General features: G+C 40.0%; 1 protein-coding gene across 2 annotated transcripts in view; it reads left to right on the forward strand.

The window, feature by feature from the left end:
• Positions 1 to 15357, forward strand: part of LOC119054319 (nuclear body protein SP140-like protein) — a 58658-nt gene that overhangs the window by 37781 nt on the left and 5520 nt on the right. For both annotated transcript variants that reach the window (XM_037152194.2, XM_053655281.1), the window contains 3 exons: positions 5556 to 5660; positions 7503 to 7645; positions 8796 to 8843. In XM_037152194.2, the coding sequence (XP_037008089.2) occupies positions 5556 to 5660; positions 7503 to 7645; positions 8796 to 8843 (296 nt within the window). The remainder of the gene's footprint in view (positions 1 to 5555; positions 5661 to 7502; positions 7646 to 8795; positions 8844 to 15357) is intronic.

Here is a 15357-nt window from a genome sequence, read left to right on the forward strand (position 1 = left end):
AGAATAGCCATGGGGGTGTAAAGTACAGTATAGGAAATAGAGTAGCCAAAGAACTTATACACATGACCCATGGATGTGAACAATGGTGTGGGGATTGCCTGAGGGAGTAGAGAGTGCTGGGGGGAGGGGAGGTAAAGAGGGAACATTGGGAGAGCTGTAATAGCATAATCAATAAAATATAATTGAAAAATAAACTGAAAATTTTTAAAAAGTACAATAAATTTAAAGATTAATTTGGGGAGAATTGAAACATTTTCAAGGAGAATAATCTATGCATTTATTCAAGTCACCATTTTTGTTCTTCAACAAAATTTTATGGTTTACTTTATATAGATTGTGCATATTTTTACTTTTCTTGTCAGATTTGCTGAGATACAATTTATATGCAATAGAAGTCATCACTTTAGCAAATGTGAGTTGTCATGGCAACACTGCCATGATCATGACATAGGACATTATCATCATCCACAAAGGGCCACCGGTGTCCCTCTTCACATCCTCTGGCTCTTGACAATAGCTGATCTGTTTTTATCAGTGTAGTTTTTTTTCTGGAATTTCATATAAATGAGTTTATATAACATGTAGTTTATTTATGTATGTTCTTTTTCACTTAATACTTTTGAGACACATTGATATTGCTGTGTGTATCAGTAGTTACTCCATTTCTATTGTTGAGAAGTATTTCATTGTATGACTATATAGAAGTTTGTTTATCTATTCACTTGTTCATAGGTATTGAGCTATTTCCAGTCTAAAGCTATCACAAAATAACTACTAGGAACTTGTTCACACAAATATCTAGGTAGACATATTATTAACTTTTCTTGATAAATCCTAGGAGTCATACAAGTGGGGGATATGAACATAAGTATATGTTCAACACTGTGAATCTGCCAAAGTATTTTTGAAAAGGACGTACCCTTTTACATTTCCACTCGAAATGTATAAAGTTCCCATTGCTCTGCATACTCACCAGTACTTGGTACTGTCATTTTTTTTTAATTTTAGCCATTTTTAATTTATCTATCATATTTTCCATGTAGGTTTGTTTTTTCATTTCCCTAAAAATTTATTGTGCTGAACATCTTTTAATTTACTTGCTATCATCCACAGATCTCAGATGGGAAAGTGTCTGTTAAAATCTTTTACCCTTATTTAATTAGGTTATCTTTTTATTTTGTTAGGTGAAAGAGTTACTTATCTATTCAGGATTCAAGTCCTTTGATGGCTGTCTTACAGTCTCTGACTTACTTTTTCATTTTATAGACACTATCTATTGAAGAACAAAATTTTAAATCTTTGATGAAACCTAACTTAACAGTTCTTTCTTTTATAATCTGTAATTTTTGGTTTCTATTCAAGAAATATTTGCCTAACTCAAAATCCTGTTTTCTTCAAGAAGTTTCATAGTTTAGTGCTTTCATTTAGATATGTCATCCAATTTAACTTAATTTTGCATGTGATGTTAGGTAAGAACTTTTTTTTGCATATGGATATCCAATTGTCCCAGTATCATTTGTTGAAAAAACTATGCTTTCTACATTGAATTAATTCCTTCTACATCCTTTCTGAAAGTCAGTTGGCCACATGATTTGGGGTGAATTTCTGTAATTCTTTTTCTGTTCTCATTATCTATATCTATCCTTATATCAATATTACATGATCTTGATTACTGTAGCTTTACAATTAGTCCAGAAATTAGGTACTAAGACCTATAATTTTGTTTTTCTTCTTCCAAGTACTTTTAGCTATGTAGGCCCTTTGTATGTGGAGGCTTCTTCTGTCTTTCAGTTTAGCCACTTTAAGATCATGTCATTGTCCAAGGCGCCTGCTGAGATCCAGCCACAATGCCATGCTCTAGGCCACCCAAAATAGAAATGGTGAATAGCAAAATACTCCTCCCTCAGAGGTCTGTCCCTTTTGTGAGCAGCTTTTCTAAAGCTCCTCTCCTCCCACATCTTACTCATCAAATCTTAAACTGGTGGTCCTGTCAACTATTAGTGAAGTTATGAACTATGGTATTTTATCTGGACTATGACATCTCTAAGAATTTACTAGCAGATGTTCTGCTAGTAAATTATGGATTAAAATGGATATCTGGAACACAATACGAAGAATTGACTTCATTCGCTCTTAAAAATTTGTTGAAAGTTCCTTTGGAATCTGATGTGTGACCAATATTTGTAAATGTTTTATATACAGTTTGAAGTCTTGGTTGGGCTCTGGCTTCTCCCTGTATACACCTTTTTTATTAAAACCACTGTTTGAATCTACTGAATCTATAGTAAATTATGTTGTATTTGATGCACCAGGTTTGTATACAGAGATGTGTTAAATTTTCCAAATGATTGAGTATTTGCCAATTCCTTCTTGTTTTGTTGTTTTACTGTAAATACTTTGACATTCTTTATGGTTGTTATAACTTAATGGATTTGTTTCTTTATAGGTAGAATGTTCCTCTTCATTCTTCTTAACACTTTTTTGCATTCAAGTCTCTTTTTCAGGGTGCTAATACTGTTACATTAAATTTTATGTTTTATTTTTTACCCATTTTCATTAAGCCTTCCTATGCAGCTTTGGTTTATGCTTCCTATAATGGCACAGCTTTTTGGAATCTTAATAATCTTAATCCTTCAATAATTAAGTTTTATTTGTTACTTTTATCATGATCCCTGATATGTGAACTTATAAATCTATATTCTTGTTAACCACACTTTCCTCATGTTTCTGTGTCTCTTTCCTGCTTTTTTGATTAAGAAAGAATTCTACAATCCACCTTTTTTCTCTATTTGTGTAAGAAATTGGAGATAAAATTTCTGTAATCTCTTTAACATGCCCTAATCTCAAAAGATGGTAAGGATTTTACCATGGATTCCCTAAAATTAAACATCCCATCTTCATCATTAAGCTATTGTAGTTTAACATTTTGTTACTAATGTTTAATTATGTTTTGAAATTATTATCAATTTTCAGCCACTTTTTACTTAAATTAATTTTTCATCATTTTATGCAGTCATCCTTATTTTCTTGTTTGGTTTCTCCTGGGGTCTACCTGAATGAACTGTTGATTATCTTAGTGATAGTGAGAGGGTGTCTAAGTTGCAAACTTGTCAAGTATGATAGGTGAAGATTGGCCTTTGTTGTGAATGGATTTTTACCAAGATTAAAAATTCTAGGAAAACACTTATTTTTCCTCAATGTACTAATATGATTATTGCATTGTCTTCTACATTCTGTTGTGTGGCTGGTATTCTCCTTGTATCTTAGCAGTCATTTTTTAGTTAATAAGCTTGTTTTCTTGCCAAAATGTCTTTTTCCAACTATTGAATTTATGAACATTTTAAGGCTACTGAAAACTTGGGAAATTTTACACTAAACAAAGATTCATAGTTAAGATGTACTATTTTTGCTTTGTCACACGTCTATCCAGGTACCCATTTCCCTATCCATCCCCTAACCATCCTCAAGTCCGAAACATTTTAAAGTTGCAGACAATAGAGCACTTCCTTCCAAACACTTTAGCGTGTATATTAACTACACTTCAATATTTGTATTTATTTTCTTTTTTTTCTGAGATAAAATTTACAATGAGTTGTACGAGTATTAAGTATATCATTCTATCAATTCTGTTTAAGTTACTTACCTGTAAAACCCAAATCTTTATCAAGAAACAGAATGTGACTATCATCCTGGAACTTAAAAAAACCTCCTCTGAGGAGAAGAGGGAGAATATTATCCTGGGATATTTCTAAGGAGGGAGATATTCTCTGTTTTATACAGGTCAGGAAACAAATTTGCCTTCTGACCTGGAGGGCTACATTAGCTCTGTCTTCCAGAACTGTTTGCTATTCACACATCCTTGAATAGATACGCTGGGGCATGTGGCAAGCCATAGAGAATTGCCTCCCAACCAACTGACCAGGCACAGCAGATCCTGGCAGTCTCCCCATGAGGACACCACTCCACCAGCCATGATGATTACTGGGACCACTGAGGGCTAGGACCAAATTCATTCAATTGGCCTCCTTCAGTATTAAACAAATTTCCTTAACCATAATTGTTTGAAGTCTCCAATGATCATCCCTATGGTGCAAGTCACCACATTTACATGAGAGGCAAGTGAAGGCCTGGCTTTCACACAAGAGGTACAATCCAAAGACACACATGGTGGCCCTGAAGAGACGCATTTACAGTTGTTGAGGTTCCTAAGGAGAATATAGCAGCCAGAGTAATGTGGGCCCTTGACTGCCTGTACTTCTTACCATTCTCAGTTCTGTTCATTGCTGATGGGGTCTGGAAAGAGGTGGGGACAGGACAGTCTCTCCAATCTGACCTCTTTGGCCATGATGTTCAGATGGCATTTGTTCCCTGCACCTGTACCCCACCACTGAACAACTGAGATTTAGAGTGAGGACATTGCTCAGAGATATTCTGTATGGGATTTCAGATGCTGGCACCAGCCTCTGTTTCCTCATATCTGATGCCGAGTGGCAGACTCAGCATCCATGTGGTGAAAGACCTGGACCCAGTGGTTTTCTTCTAGAAGTAAGACTTGGGCAGCTCTGGAAGACAGATATCATTACTGCCTCTCTACCTCCCTACCTCCTAGGTGTTTTCTCCTCTGGTGCCTGGATATTTGCTCTTATTTTACTGCCATATACCATTCCACTGGCTGAAACTTCCTGGGACTCTGAAGGAGGTGCTCTCCAGGGTGGTTGGGGAAAGAATGAGGCATCATTCCCAGCAACGGTCAGAACCGAATCCAGAATTTTCAGAGTTGATCTCTATAATGCCATTGATCGCCCACCACTTTTGTCCTGATACCAGTGCAGGGAGGAGTTGGTCCCTCTCTGCCTTCCTTGGGGACAGCTGCCTTCAGTGACAAAGAGCCCTAATAGAGAAGTGTGTACACAGGCGGAGACCTAGATGATGAGAGCATTGGACATAGCTTCTCACAAAGCACACATCATTGTCAGACAGCAAATGGTCCAGCCAGCTATTTTGAAGATTGTTCTAGAGCTTCCTGAGTTCCCCTTTCAGCTTTGGAGAAGGCTGATGTGGGGGAGAAATGAGGCAAAACAGTGAACACAAACAGAGGTGACACCATCTCCATTAGGTCACCCCATCACTGTCCTCTCTGCTCAGGAGTCAGAGCTCACACTGGAAGAGGCAGGTACAGTCTGGGACTTTGCCTCCAATGACCTAAGTGCAGGGAAAGAGACCAGTTGCAGAGCTGCCTTTACCAGGACAGCAGTATCACTGTCACATGAGAATCAGGGGGCTGACTGCATGGGGAGCGAAGACAATTGGACTTACACATGGTGTCTCTGTTAAAGCCTTCTGACTGGGGGGAGTTTGAGAGATGTAATGAAGGTAGACTTTCTGTGGTTATGTACCAAAAATGTCACTGAAAGAAAGGCTCTGAAACTCTGGAGATTTGTGGAATAAAGTTTCCTTAGTACCCCTATGACTTTGTAGAAACTACCTCAACACGGGAGAAAGTTGTACATGTGCAATTGTGAAACAAGATGGAATGAAAAAATCTTCTCTTTCAGAGTCAGGAAGGCACAAAGAAGATAATGTGGATGTGAAGGCTGAAATACTTCCTGTGACCTGTGGGGACATGAGGGGGCTGTTAATTAAGAGGAAATTTGAACAAGGTAAGTTTCAAGGTTTACTTTAAGTTGCAACCCCTCTGTAAAGGAATCACATTAAGTAATGGAATTACCCATGTGAATTTCCTGTCATTCAAGGAACTGAGGCCCCATTGTGGCTTGAAAGGAGAAGGAAAAGGTCCCTAAAATGGTATTTTTACACCATAAGCGGTGGAGCATATTAAGTGCTCACCCCCACATGGAAGGGCCCATGAGAATGCCCGGAGAACCAAAGAGAAGTGCAGGATCATCAGTCTATGGGTGGAAAATACTGCATTTTCTACACTGAATCAGATAGAACAGGGAAGAGGCCCTCAGCCTCCACGTTCATCTCCTGTGTCCCATCTGGGTAATCACCACCAGGATGGGGTGTTAGATGCAGTGAGGAGACCACAGAGTTTAGAATCAGAAAACCTGATCCCAGCCTCAGCTCTGTATGCCTCAGCTCTGTCTGATCCCAGCCTCAGCTCTGCTGAGAGTGACAATGTGAAGACTGGGACCTTCCTGAGCCTGAAACTTCCCATCTAAGAAATGGAAAATAATTACAAACCTGCCTCCTGCTGTGACTTTGAGACTTTGTTTGCATATGAATATAAAGTGTTTTGTGATTTTAACATTATAAAGCTTTTTGTAATTGTTCATTATGTTGAACTTCCTATCAGATTATTCTTAATATGGCCATGTGAACAATTAGTATAAATAAATGTTTGCAACATAACTATTCTTTAAAGCAGCTTCACTGAGATATAACTCATATACATACAATTCACCACTTAAATTGTACAATTCACTGTTGAGTGTCTGTTTTGTTCTTTCACAACATTATAAAACCATCATCACAATCTGATTTTAGAACATTTTGTCCCCCACTAAAAGAAACCCCATATCTCTCAGCTGTCAATACCAATTCCCACCCCAGCTCATTGCCCACCCTAAACAATGATTAATCTATGTTCTGATCTATACATTGGTCTAATTTAAGTATTTCCTATCAACTGACTCAGCCAACATATGCCTTTCTGTGACTGGTTCTCTCACTCAGCATAAAGTATTCAAGGTTACATATTGCACCATGTATTATACCTTATTCTTTTTTATTGTCACATAGTATACTAGTCCATGGTATGTATATATAATACTGCATCTACCTATCAGTTTGATTTTCTCACTTTTTAGCTATCTTGTGTAATGTTGTTTTGTGTAAATGTTTTTAGTGAACATATTTTTATAATTTTTTGGTATATACTGTGGAGTGGAATCACAGGATGATATGGTAATTCTATGTTTAACTTATAGAGGAAAACCCAAACTGTATTTTATAGTACTGCACCAGTTTATATTCCCACCAGAAAAACCTGAGGGCTCCAATTTCTTTGCATTCCCACCAACACTGTGTTTGTCTGTCTGTTTTATTATGGCCATCTTCAGGGTATGATGTAATTTTTATTTCCTTTTCTCTAATGAATAATGTTGCTAAGTGTATGACTACCTTTTATATATAAGTTAAATTTTCCACTGATTAATACTTCACAATTATTTTAATGTCAGCTACCTGTAATTTCAGTATGGAAAAATATCTGCTCAATAATGCCATTAAACTCAGAGAAATTGCTTAGAGCCATTGTGAACAGCAGGGCCCCCACTTGAGATTTTATTCAAAGCAGGACATTTCTTTGGAGGGGACTTGCAAGCTGGGTTTGGTGGTTCTGAAGTATGGAAAGGGAGGCCAGACACTCCTGCTATTGACCTTGAACCCAGATGGGTGACATCAGATCCAAAGTGATGGGAGGCCAACCTCTGAGCACTGAGGACAAAGAGGTGTCAGGATCAATGTACCTGATCTTACAGGAGCCACAAGGAAGTGCATAAGAACTGAAGATGGAACCTGGCTCACCCCTAGGGAATTTGAAGTCAGAGGAGGCTACGAAAAAGCAAGTAACTGGAAGACCAGCCTGACCTGCGGTGGAAAAACCCTAAAACGGCTGATGGAGGTATTTCACTGACAGGGGCAGAAGGTGTGACTTCCTTTGTTGTGGTCAAAGATGAAGTCACTATGTGTTTACCCAATATGTGCTGAGTTGTGGCTGGAGCCCAAAGGCCTCTGCCTTTAATCTTTTCCCAGGAAAAGGTGCCCCACACTCACACCTCAGTACAAGGGAACCCATCCATTAGTCAAAGACGCTCTGTCAGGGTGGCTGCAGGGGCTTGGGGGAGGGAAAGGTCGTTCTGACCCAGGTGCTTGGAGACAACATTAGGCAATGAAAGCAAGAAAACTGTTTACAACCAAACAAGTGGGCAGAACACACTCCAGAGAAAGAGCGGTGTAAACACCAGAACCACCGTCACTATGACTCTGTGAGTTGAGGTAGATGGATTGTGTGTGATTCCACATAATCTGCCAATTAGGGCTGTTTGCAGAGGCATTTAATGCCCAACTAAGGAGTTTAAAGTCATAACATAGACAGTGAAGAACCACAGAGTCTCCTGGGGTGTGAAATGACATATTTAAAACAGTATTTCAGACAACGTGGGGACTTGAACTTACTTCACTGTCTTTCAGCCCAGGAAACGCATAGTCAACCTGCAAGGCTCGGCTCCCATGTCACTCCCGTCTGAATGTTCCCTGACTGACCTGCCCTGGTCACCCCTTCCCTGGGCCCCTGAACTCACTATTGAGGCCCTTCTGACACTGTCTTATTCTTATACTTCCATGCATTCCTTTTGTCTCTCGAGATCCCTCTAGGGTTTGTCCATGATTATGTGCTCAACATTGTCCAGAGTGTCTGACACCCTGCAGGTGTGGACACATGTGTGTCAGTTGAATAGGCCTGATGTGAGGAGGCAGGTGTGAATGGTGTTGGTGGGAATGGAAAGGAAGGGAGAGGTGTCACAGAGGTTGTGAAGGAAAATCTCTGAAAACTTAGGGGGAAAAAGCACAAAACAAGGAACCCCATTCTAAAGATGATTTTCTGGGTACCATCAATGAATTCTAGAATAAGTATAGGTGAGAAGAGGGAGATGGTTTCTCAGTGAGTTGACAGCGTGATATCCAAGAAGAAATGTTAACAAGGATGTTGGAATGCAAGACTCACAGAACATAAATACAGGCTGTCCATATACTCAGATATTTTTATCTTCCAGGAAGAAAAAGTACCTACACCTCCAACAACATGTGGCAGGAACAAAAAGGTGAGTATTGCTTCATATAAGTTCTTATTACATAACTGATTGCATATGTACTACATTTTTTTAGGGTTTCTTAATTGTAGGATTATCATTAAGTTTCTTCTCCCCTCTCCTGCCTTTTTTTATTTTATTTTATTTTATTTTATTTTATTTTATTTTATTTTATTTTGCATGCCTTCAGAGTTGTTCCACTGAATAGTAGGTTGTGTGCAAGGTTATCTGTGAACTATAGACCATTTGAAACGGGGATGATAAGGAACTGCCAAACAGATCTCATTGCTGAGTTTTAGCTACAGATGCAAATGTTGTAAGGGTGTCTGTCAAGTTGTAAGAGCAAACATGATTATAAAATACATAAAAAGATTTCTTAATAAGGTCCCAGGGTCATCTTCAACTCAATCCCAGATTTTTTTTATGAAGGTTACTATTTTCTACCTTTAATGAAATGTGATGAAGAAAAAGTTTGCTCCCCATCATCCAGATGAACCCGTCTGGTAGATAGTCTATCTTGAGACAAACATGAAACCATATACTACTTCATGAAGGAAACTAAAAACACATTTCTTTTCTGATTTTGACACATTCTTTCATCCTTCGATAAAATGTGCACACAGACATAGAATTCTTTCTCAAGCAGAAATTATTAGCAAATTTTTCATGAGGAAGGTGCTGTTGGGGAGGGAACTCTTGGGAGATGGGTGCAGCTTAGGTGAGGGGCTGCACTGGAAAATTGTTTATTTTGATGCCACCCTTTGGCTCAACCTCAGGGGCTGAGCAGGCCTTCTATCTATCTGAGAAAGTGGTTTCTCCCTCTTTGGAAGAAGACTGTGGAGGCAACAAACACATACATAATAAGAATGCAGATTCAGGACAAAGTGGTAGTTTTTACAACATTGGGAATGAATGAGAACTTGAGAAGGAGGAGAAGGTGCGAGGTGCCATTGTCACACACTTCAGGTAGAAATGACCACGCAGGACATTCACAGAATTCTATGTTAGCTTACACAGAGCTGGCCACTGGGACTTCATCTAGCACTGGGAATGTGAGGCCCAGGCCTTTACATTACCTGATGTTCTGGGTCTTTTGAACACTCAGACATTGGGACATTTCACCCACTGGGTTTAGTAAAGAGAAATTACTGGTGGACCTAGTCAGTGACTACTTGAAAGTCTCTACCACTCTCCATGGATATAGAGTTACTTTATCTGGATTACCTGAAGGAGCTAGCAACTTCCAACCCCCAGGTTCTATCCTTGTCCATGGGTGCAACACTTTGCATTGACAAGGTTCAATTTCCCATACATTTTGTGCTTTTGTTTTTTTTATCAAAAATCAAAGTGACCCAAAATGGCAGAACTCAGAACACATTACTACCTCACTGGGTCCTCTGTACCGCTCAGAACTTCTCTTGTTGATGGAGCTCCTGGTTTCTGAAAATCGAGTGTCACTCTTGATACCACATGACAGCTATCTCCTGGTGAGGGCCACTTATATTTGCTGGTGACAGCTGCTGTTTGTCAAATAATCTGAAATACTCAGATGGAACATTTATTTTTTGTATGCTAATATTTGCTAAAAACATAGCAAGTAATCTCTTTTCCTAAGTGAAACAATACTCATTTATTTACTCATTAAACATATAGTTATTGAGTGCATAAGGAATGCCCAATGTCCATAAAGAAGATTGAAATAATATCCCTGAACTTAAGGATTATTTCAAATTCATTGTCTACCATGGAAGTATTACTGGAAGCAGGGGATTCTAGGACACCCTAGGGGCAGACAGTGACATGACCATTTCTCAGGTCAGTTTCCAGTGGGGCACATTAGTCTATGTCCTCTCTGCCCTGGGTGAGATAAAAGCTGAGGCTGCCTGAAGGGAAGGAGGCCAGGTCATTCTAATGATGGTACAAAAGCACTGCAAGTGTAGTGCGCAGAGGTCAGTTTCCTGTGAAAAGTCAGCCAGGTGCCATCTCAGGATGTGATGAATGGAGAGGGGTGTGACCTTCTTTCTGGAAGAAGAACTGTAGTATGGAGGACCTCACATTCATTTTATTATTAGGGTGGTGGCTTAGAAAGGCTGCAGGAGGTGTTGGACTTCTCTGGGACATGTGCATGGTTCCTGTACAACAGATGGAGACCCAGGGGGTCCTGTTATATTACCAACGGCTGGAGGTTCACGAAGAGGAGAAGGCAACTGTTCCGGCAAGAGTACCCTCACTCTTGTTAATAATATTTCTTAGGATAGATAGTATAAGCCAATTGAACGCTGACAATGGCACTAATAACCACACTGTTTCAGGCTAAATCTCAATTTAGGCTATACTGGAATCATCTGAAGACCTTTGAGAAATAGTATTGCCCGAATCCTACTCAAGACAAAATTTCTATTTAACCACTGTGAATTATGACTTGTACATTAGAATTGCTAAATGGTCTCCAGATGATTTTGATACATAATTATTCCTTCTATGATTTAAGGAGAATATCAATGCTTATGCCCCACCCAGACCAATTGATCAGAATCTTGGACATTGGGACCAGGACACTTTTTTTTTTAATTTATTTATTTTAATTGTTGTTCAAGTACAGTTTTCTGTCTTTTACTCTCATCCCAACCCACCCCACCCCCAGTACTCCCCACCTCCCTCCCATTTCCACCCACCTTAGTTTTTGTCCATGTGTCCTTTATACTTGTTCCTATAAACCCTTCCCCTTTTCCCATGAAATTCCCTCCCCTCTCCCCTCTGGTCTCTCTCCCCCTGTTCTCTACTTCAGTGTCTTTGGTTACATTTTGCTTGCTTGTTTGTTTTGTTGTTTAGCTTCCTGTTAAAGGTGAGATCATATGGTATTTGTCTTTCACTGCCTGGCTTATTTCACTCAGCATAATGCTTTCTAGTTCCATCCATGCTGTTGCAAGGGGTAGGAGCTCCTTCTTTCTTTCTGCCGCATAGAATTCCATTATATAAATGTACCACAGTTTTTTGATCCATTCATTTACTGATGGGCACCTAGGTTGCTTCCAACACTTGGCTATTATAAATTGTGCTGCTATGAACATTGGGGTGCATAGGTTCTTTTGGATTGATGTTTCAGGGTTCTTAGGATATAATCCTAGCAGTGAAATTGCTGAGTCAAAAGGCAGACCCATTTTTAGTTTTCTTAGAAAATTCCATACTGTTTCCCATAGTGGTTGTACCAGTCTGCAGTCCCATCAACAGTAAACTAGGGTCCCCTTTTCTCCTCAAAAAATTCAAACATAACAACCAGGCTAAGAAACAAAGAGCCAAAAAGATAAGAGACTGGTCTTGATTTAAAGGGGTGCAAGATGTTTATTCACTGGAAATACATTTTTATTTCCTTGTTCTTCTGAGAAGAGAGTCACCACTTTCTGGAGAATGATGATGGTAATTTGTGAGTCCCTACAATGAGGAGAAGGAAACTGTCCCCAGGCCTTTTTCCTAGAGCAGCCTTGGTCCCCACTGCTCTAGCAATTTCATGCCCTTGGTCCCCACTGGGCATGAAATTCAGGATTCTCCCAGAACACTGAATGGGAGCTCTTGGCAACAAGTTCCTTGGCACTTACACATTCTCATATATGGATAATTTTTAAATCAAAGAAGACCAGAATCCTGATTCCTCCAAAGTAGAATGTTTACCCAAAATCCCTGAAGAAGATTTAAGATAATTCTTAGTGATTTTTCACATTTTATTATTTTCTGCATTAAGAGAAATAACATAGCTGTATTTCAAATTATTCTGCCCACTGGCATCAAGAAAGACATGTCTGATCTTTGTGTGTTTTTAATCAAAATATAATATAGACTATGAGAAACAGACCCCTTTTCTTTATATATTAAGGTGGAACCATTCATTAGGGTCTCAGCATCCCTGTATGCAGTAGACCCTAAAGGAAAAATGGGGACTTCCACCAAGATGGAGGCATAGATGGAAACACTTTGCATCCTCACACAACCAAATCTAAAAATAAAGTTTTAACAACAATAAACACAACCAAACCACACAGAAAATCGACAATACGGAGTTCAAAAACAACAGACCACTCAGCTAAACTGGTGAGAGGGGTGAAGCCAGCAGCGGAGCAGGTTGGCAAAAAAGATCCCCAACCGGGAGGGTGCACAGGCAGCCGGGGGCATGGATCCCAGGTGCGGGCTAGCTATGGGTAGACATAGGGAAGAGGCGCAGCTGGCTGTCTGCAGTCGGTGGCAAATTTGTGTGCAGATAAACCAGTGAAGAGGCGAGCACTGAGACCACGCGGTGCAGGGTGGTGGGCTCACACATTTGCACTCAGATAAACAGGTGGAGGCTAATGGTGAGGCAGACCAGGTGAGCAGAGAGGACCGCCATTGCTCCCTCTCTGACCCCACCCCCACATACAGTGCCACAAACCAGCAACCTGGGTGGTCCCACCCTGGTAAACAACCAAGGCTCTGCTCCTCATATGTAACAGGCACAAACAGATCAAAACATGGCTCAAGAACAACTCAGAGCCCCAGAGCCAATAAATCTAAGCAATGAAGAAATAGCCAAACTTCCAGATGTACAGTTCAAAACACTGGTGATCAGGATGCTCACAGAACTGGTTGATTTTAGTCACAAATTAGAAGAACATATGAAGACTAAACTAATTGAAATGAATGGTAATGCACAGAAAACCAATAGTAATGGAAAGGAAACTGGGACTCAAATCAAGGGCATAGACCAGAAGGAACGAAAAAATGACCAAACAGAAAAATATAAAAAATCAAGAATTCAAAAAATGAGGAGAGGCTTAGGAACCTCCAGGACATCTTTAAATGCTCCAGCATCCGAATTATAGGGGTACCAGAAGGGGAAGAGGAACAGCCACAAGTGGAAACCTTATTTGAACAAATAAAAGAGAACTTCCCCATTCTGGCAAAGGAAATAGACTTCCAGGAAATCCAGGAAGCTTAGAGAGTCCCAAAGAAGTTAGACCCAAAAAGGAACACACCAAGGCACATCATCATTACTTTAGCCAAGATTAAAATGAAGGAGAGAATCCTAGAAGCAGCAAGAGATAAGGGGACAATCACCTACAAAGGAGTTCCCATCAGACTGTCAGCTGATTTCTCAAAAGAGACCTTACAGGCAAGAAGGGGCTGGAAAGAAGTATTCCAAGTCATGAAAACCAAAGACCTACAACCAAGATTGCTCTATCCAGCAAAACTTTCATTTAGAATGGAAGGACAGATAAAGTGCTTCTCAGGTAAGATCAAATTCAAGGAGTTCATCTTCACCAAGCCCTTATTATATGAAATGTTAAAGGGACTTATCCAAGAAAAAGAAGATAAAAAAGATGAATTGTGAAAGGACAGCAAACTCACAGTTATTAACAACCACACCTAAAACAAAAGCAAATTAAGAGGACAGCTAGATCAGGAGTGAACCATAGAAATGAAGATCACATGGAGGGTTAACAACAGGGGAGCGGGAGAAGGAGAAGGGGGGAGAAGGTACAGAAAATAAGCAGCGTAGACAGCAGATAGAAAATAGATGGGGGTAAGAATAGTAGGGGAAATATAGAATCTAAAGAACTTGAGACACGTGTTCATGAACTAAAGGGGGGGAATGGTGGGGGAGGGGTGTGCAGGGTGGAGGGGAACGGAGGGGGGAATAGAACAAATGTAATGGCATAATCAATAAAAAATAAAACATTTATTTAAAAATGAAAAAAAGAAAAATGGAACTAACAAAGGAAGCTTAATTTTTATGATAAGAAGACGGGATAGATTGGATTTGGGATATGAACAAGAGTATAGACTCATGATGGATTCTCAGATTTGCCATGGAAGGTGTATGTTTAATGAAGTGGAAGCTTTAAGAAAGAACATGTACTGGGTGTGGGGACCACAGCATACATTCAGTTTTGACTGCATGAGTTTGGGGTGTGATCCAAGGGACCAGGAGAAGACGCTGGGTGAGCACAGGGATGTGCATGAAGACAGAAGACAGGCTGCATATCTGGGAGCTGGAGACATAGCAATGGAACTGCAGCTTTGAGAGTGATTTGACCATCTGGGGCCAATTGAATGGCCAACAATGGAAACCTGAGGGAGTCTGTCTAAATGTTGGAAGAAGACAAGGGTGGGAAGGGAAAATGTTACAGCAATGAGTGTGAGGGAGTAACCCCAGGAGCAAGATGGCACAGAGTGCATGTGTTTGGAGAAAGCAGGAGTCACAGTAGAGAACGGTGGATGCTGTCATCCCTGCCTCCCATGCTCCTCAATGGCCCACTTCCCTACCAGCCAGTACTCATCAATGGGGGGCCAGTCCCCAATTGCAGTTCATTTGTGTCACCACAGATGGTCACAGGACAGGAGGAATTTCTCTAATAGACCATGGGATAGACAGGATGTTTCCATCTGGGAAAGAAAAACCTTCAAGTGGTTCTCAAACTGTCTGGATTTGCTAAGGGGACAGAACCAGGAAAGCAACCAGGGGGAGATATAGTTTCTAAACTTTCCTCATTCATAT

The sequence above is a fragment of the Artibeus jamaicensis genome, unplaced genomic scaffold (genome assembly GCF_021234435.1).
Source record: "Artibeus jamaicensis isolate MK-2021 breed Jamaican fruit bat unplaced genomic scaffold, CSHL_Jam_final contig_944, whole genome shotgun sequence".
Lineage (NCBI taxonomy): Eukaryota > Metazoa > Chordata > Mammalia > Chiroptera > Phyllostomidae > Artibeus > Artibeus jamaicensis.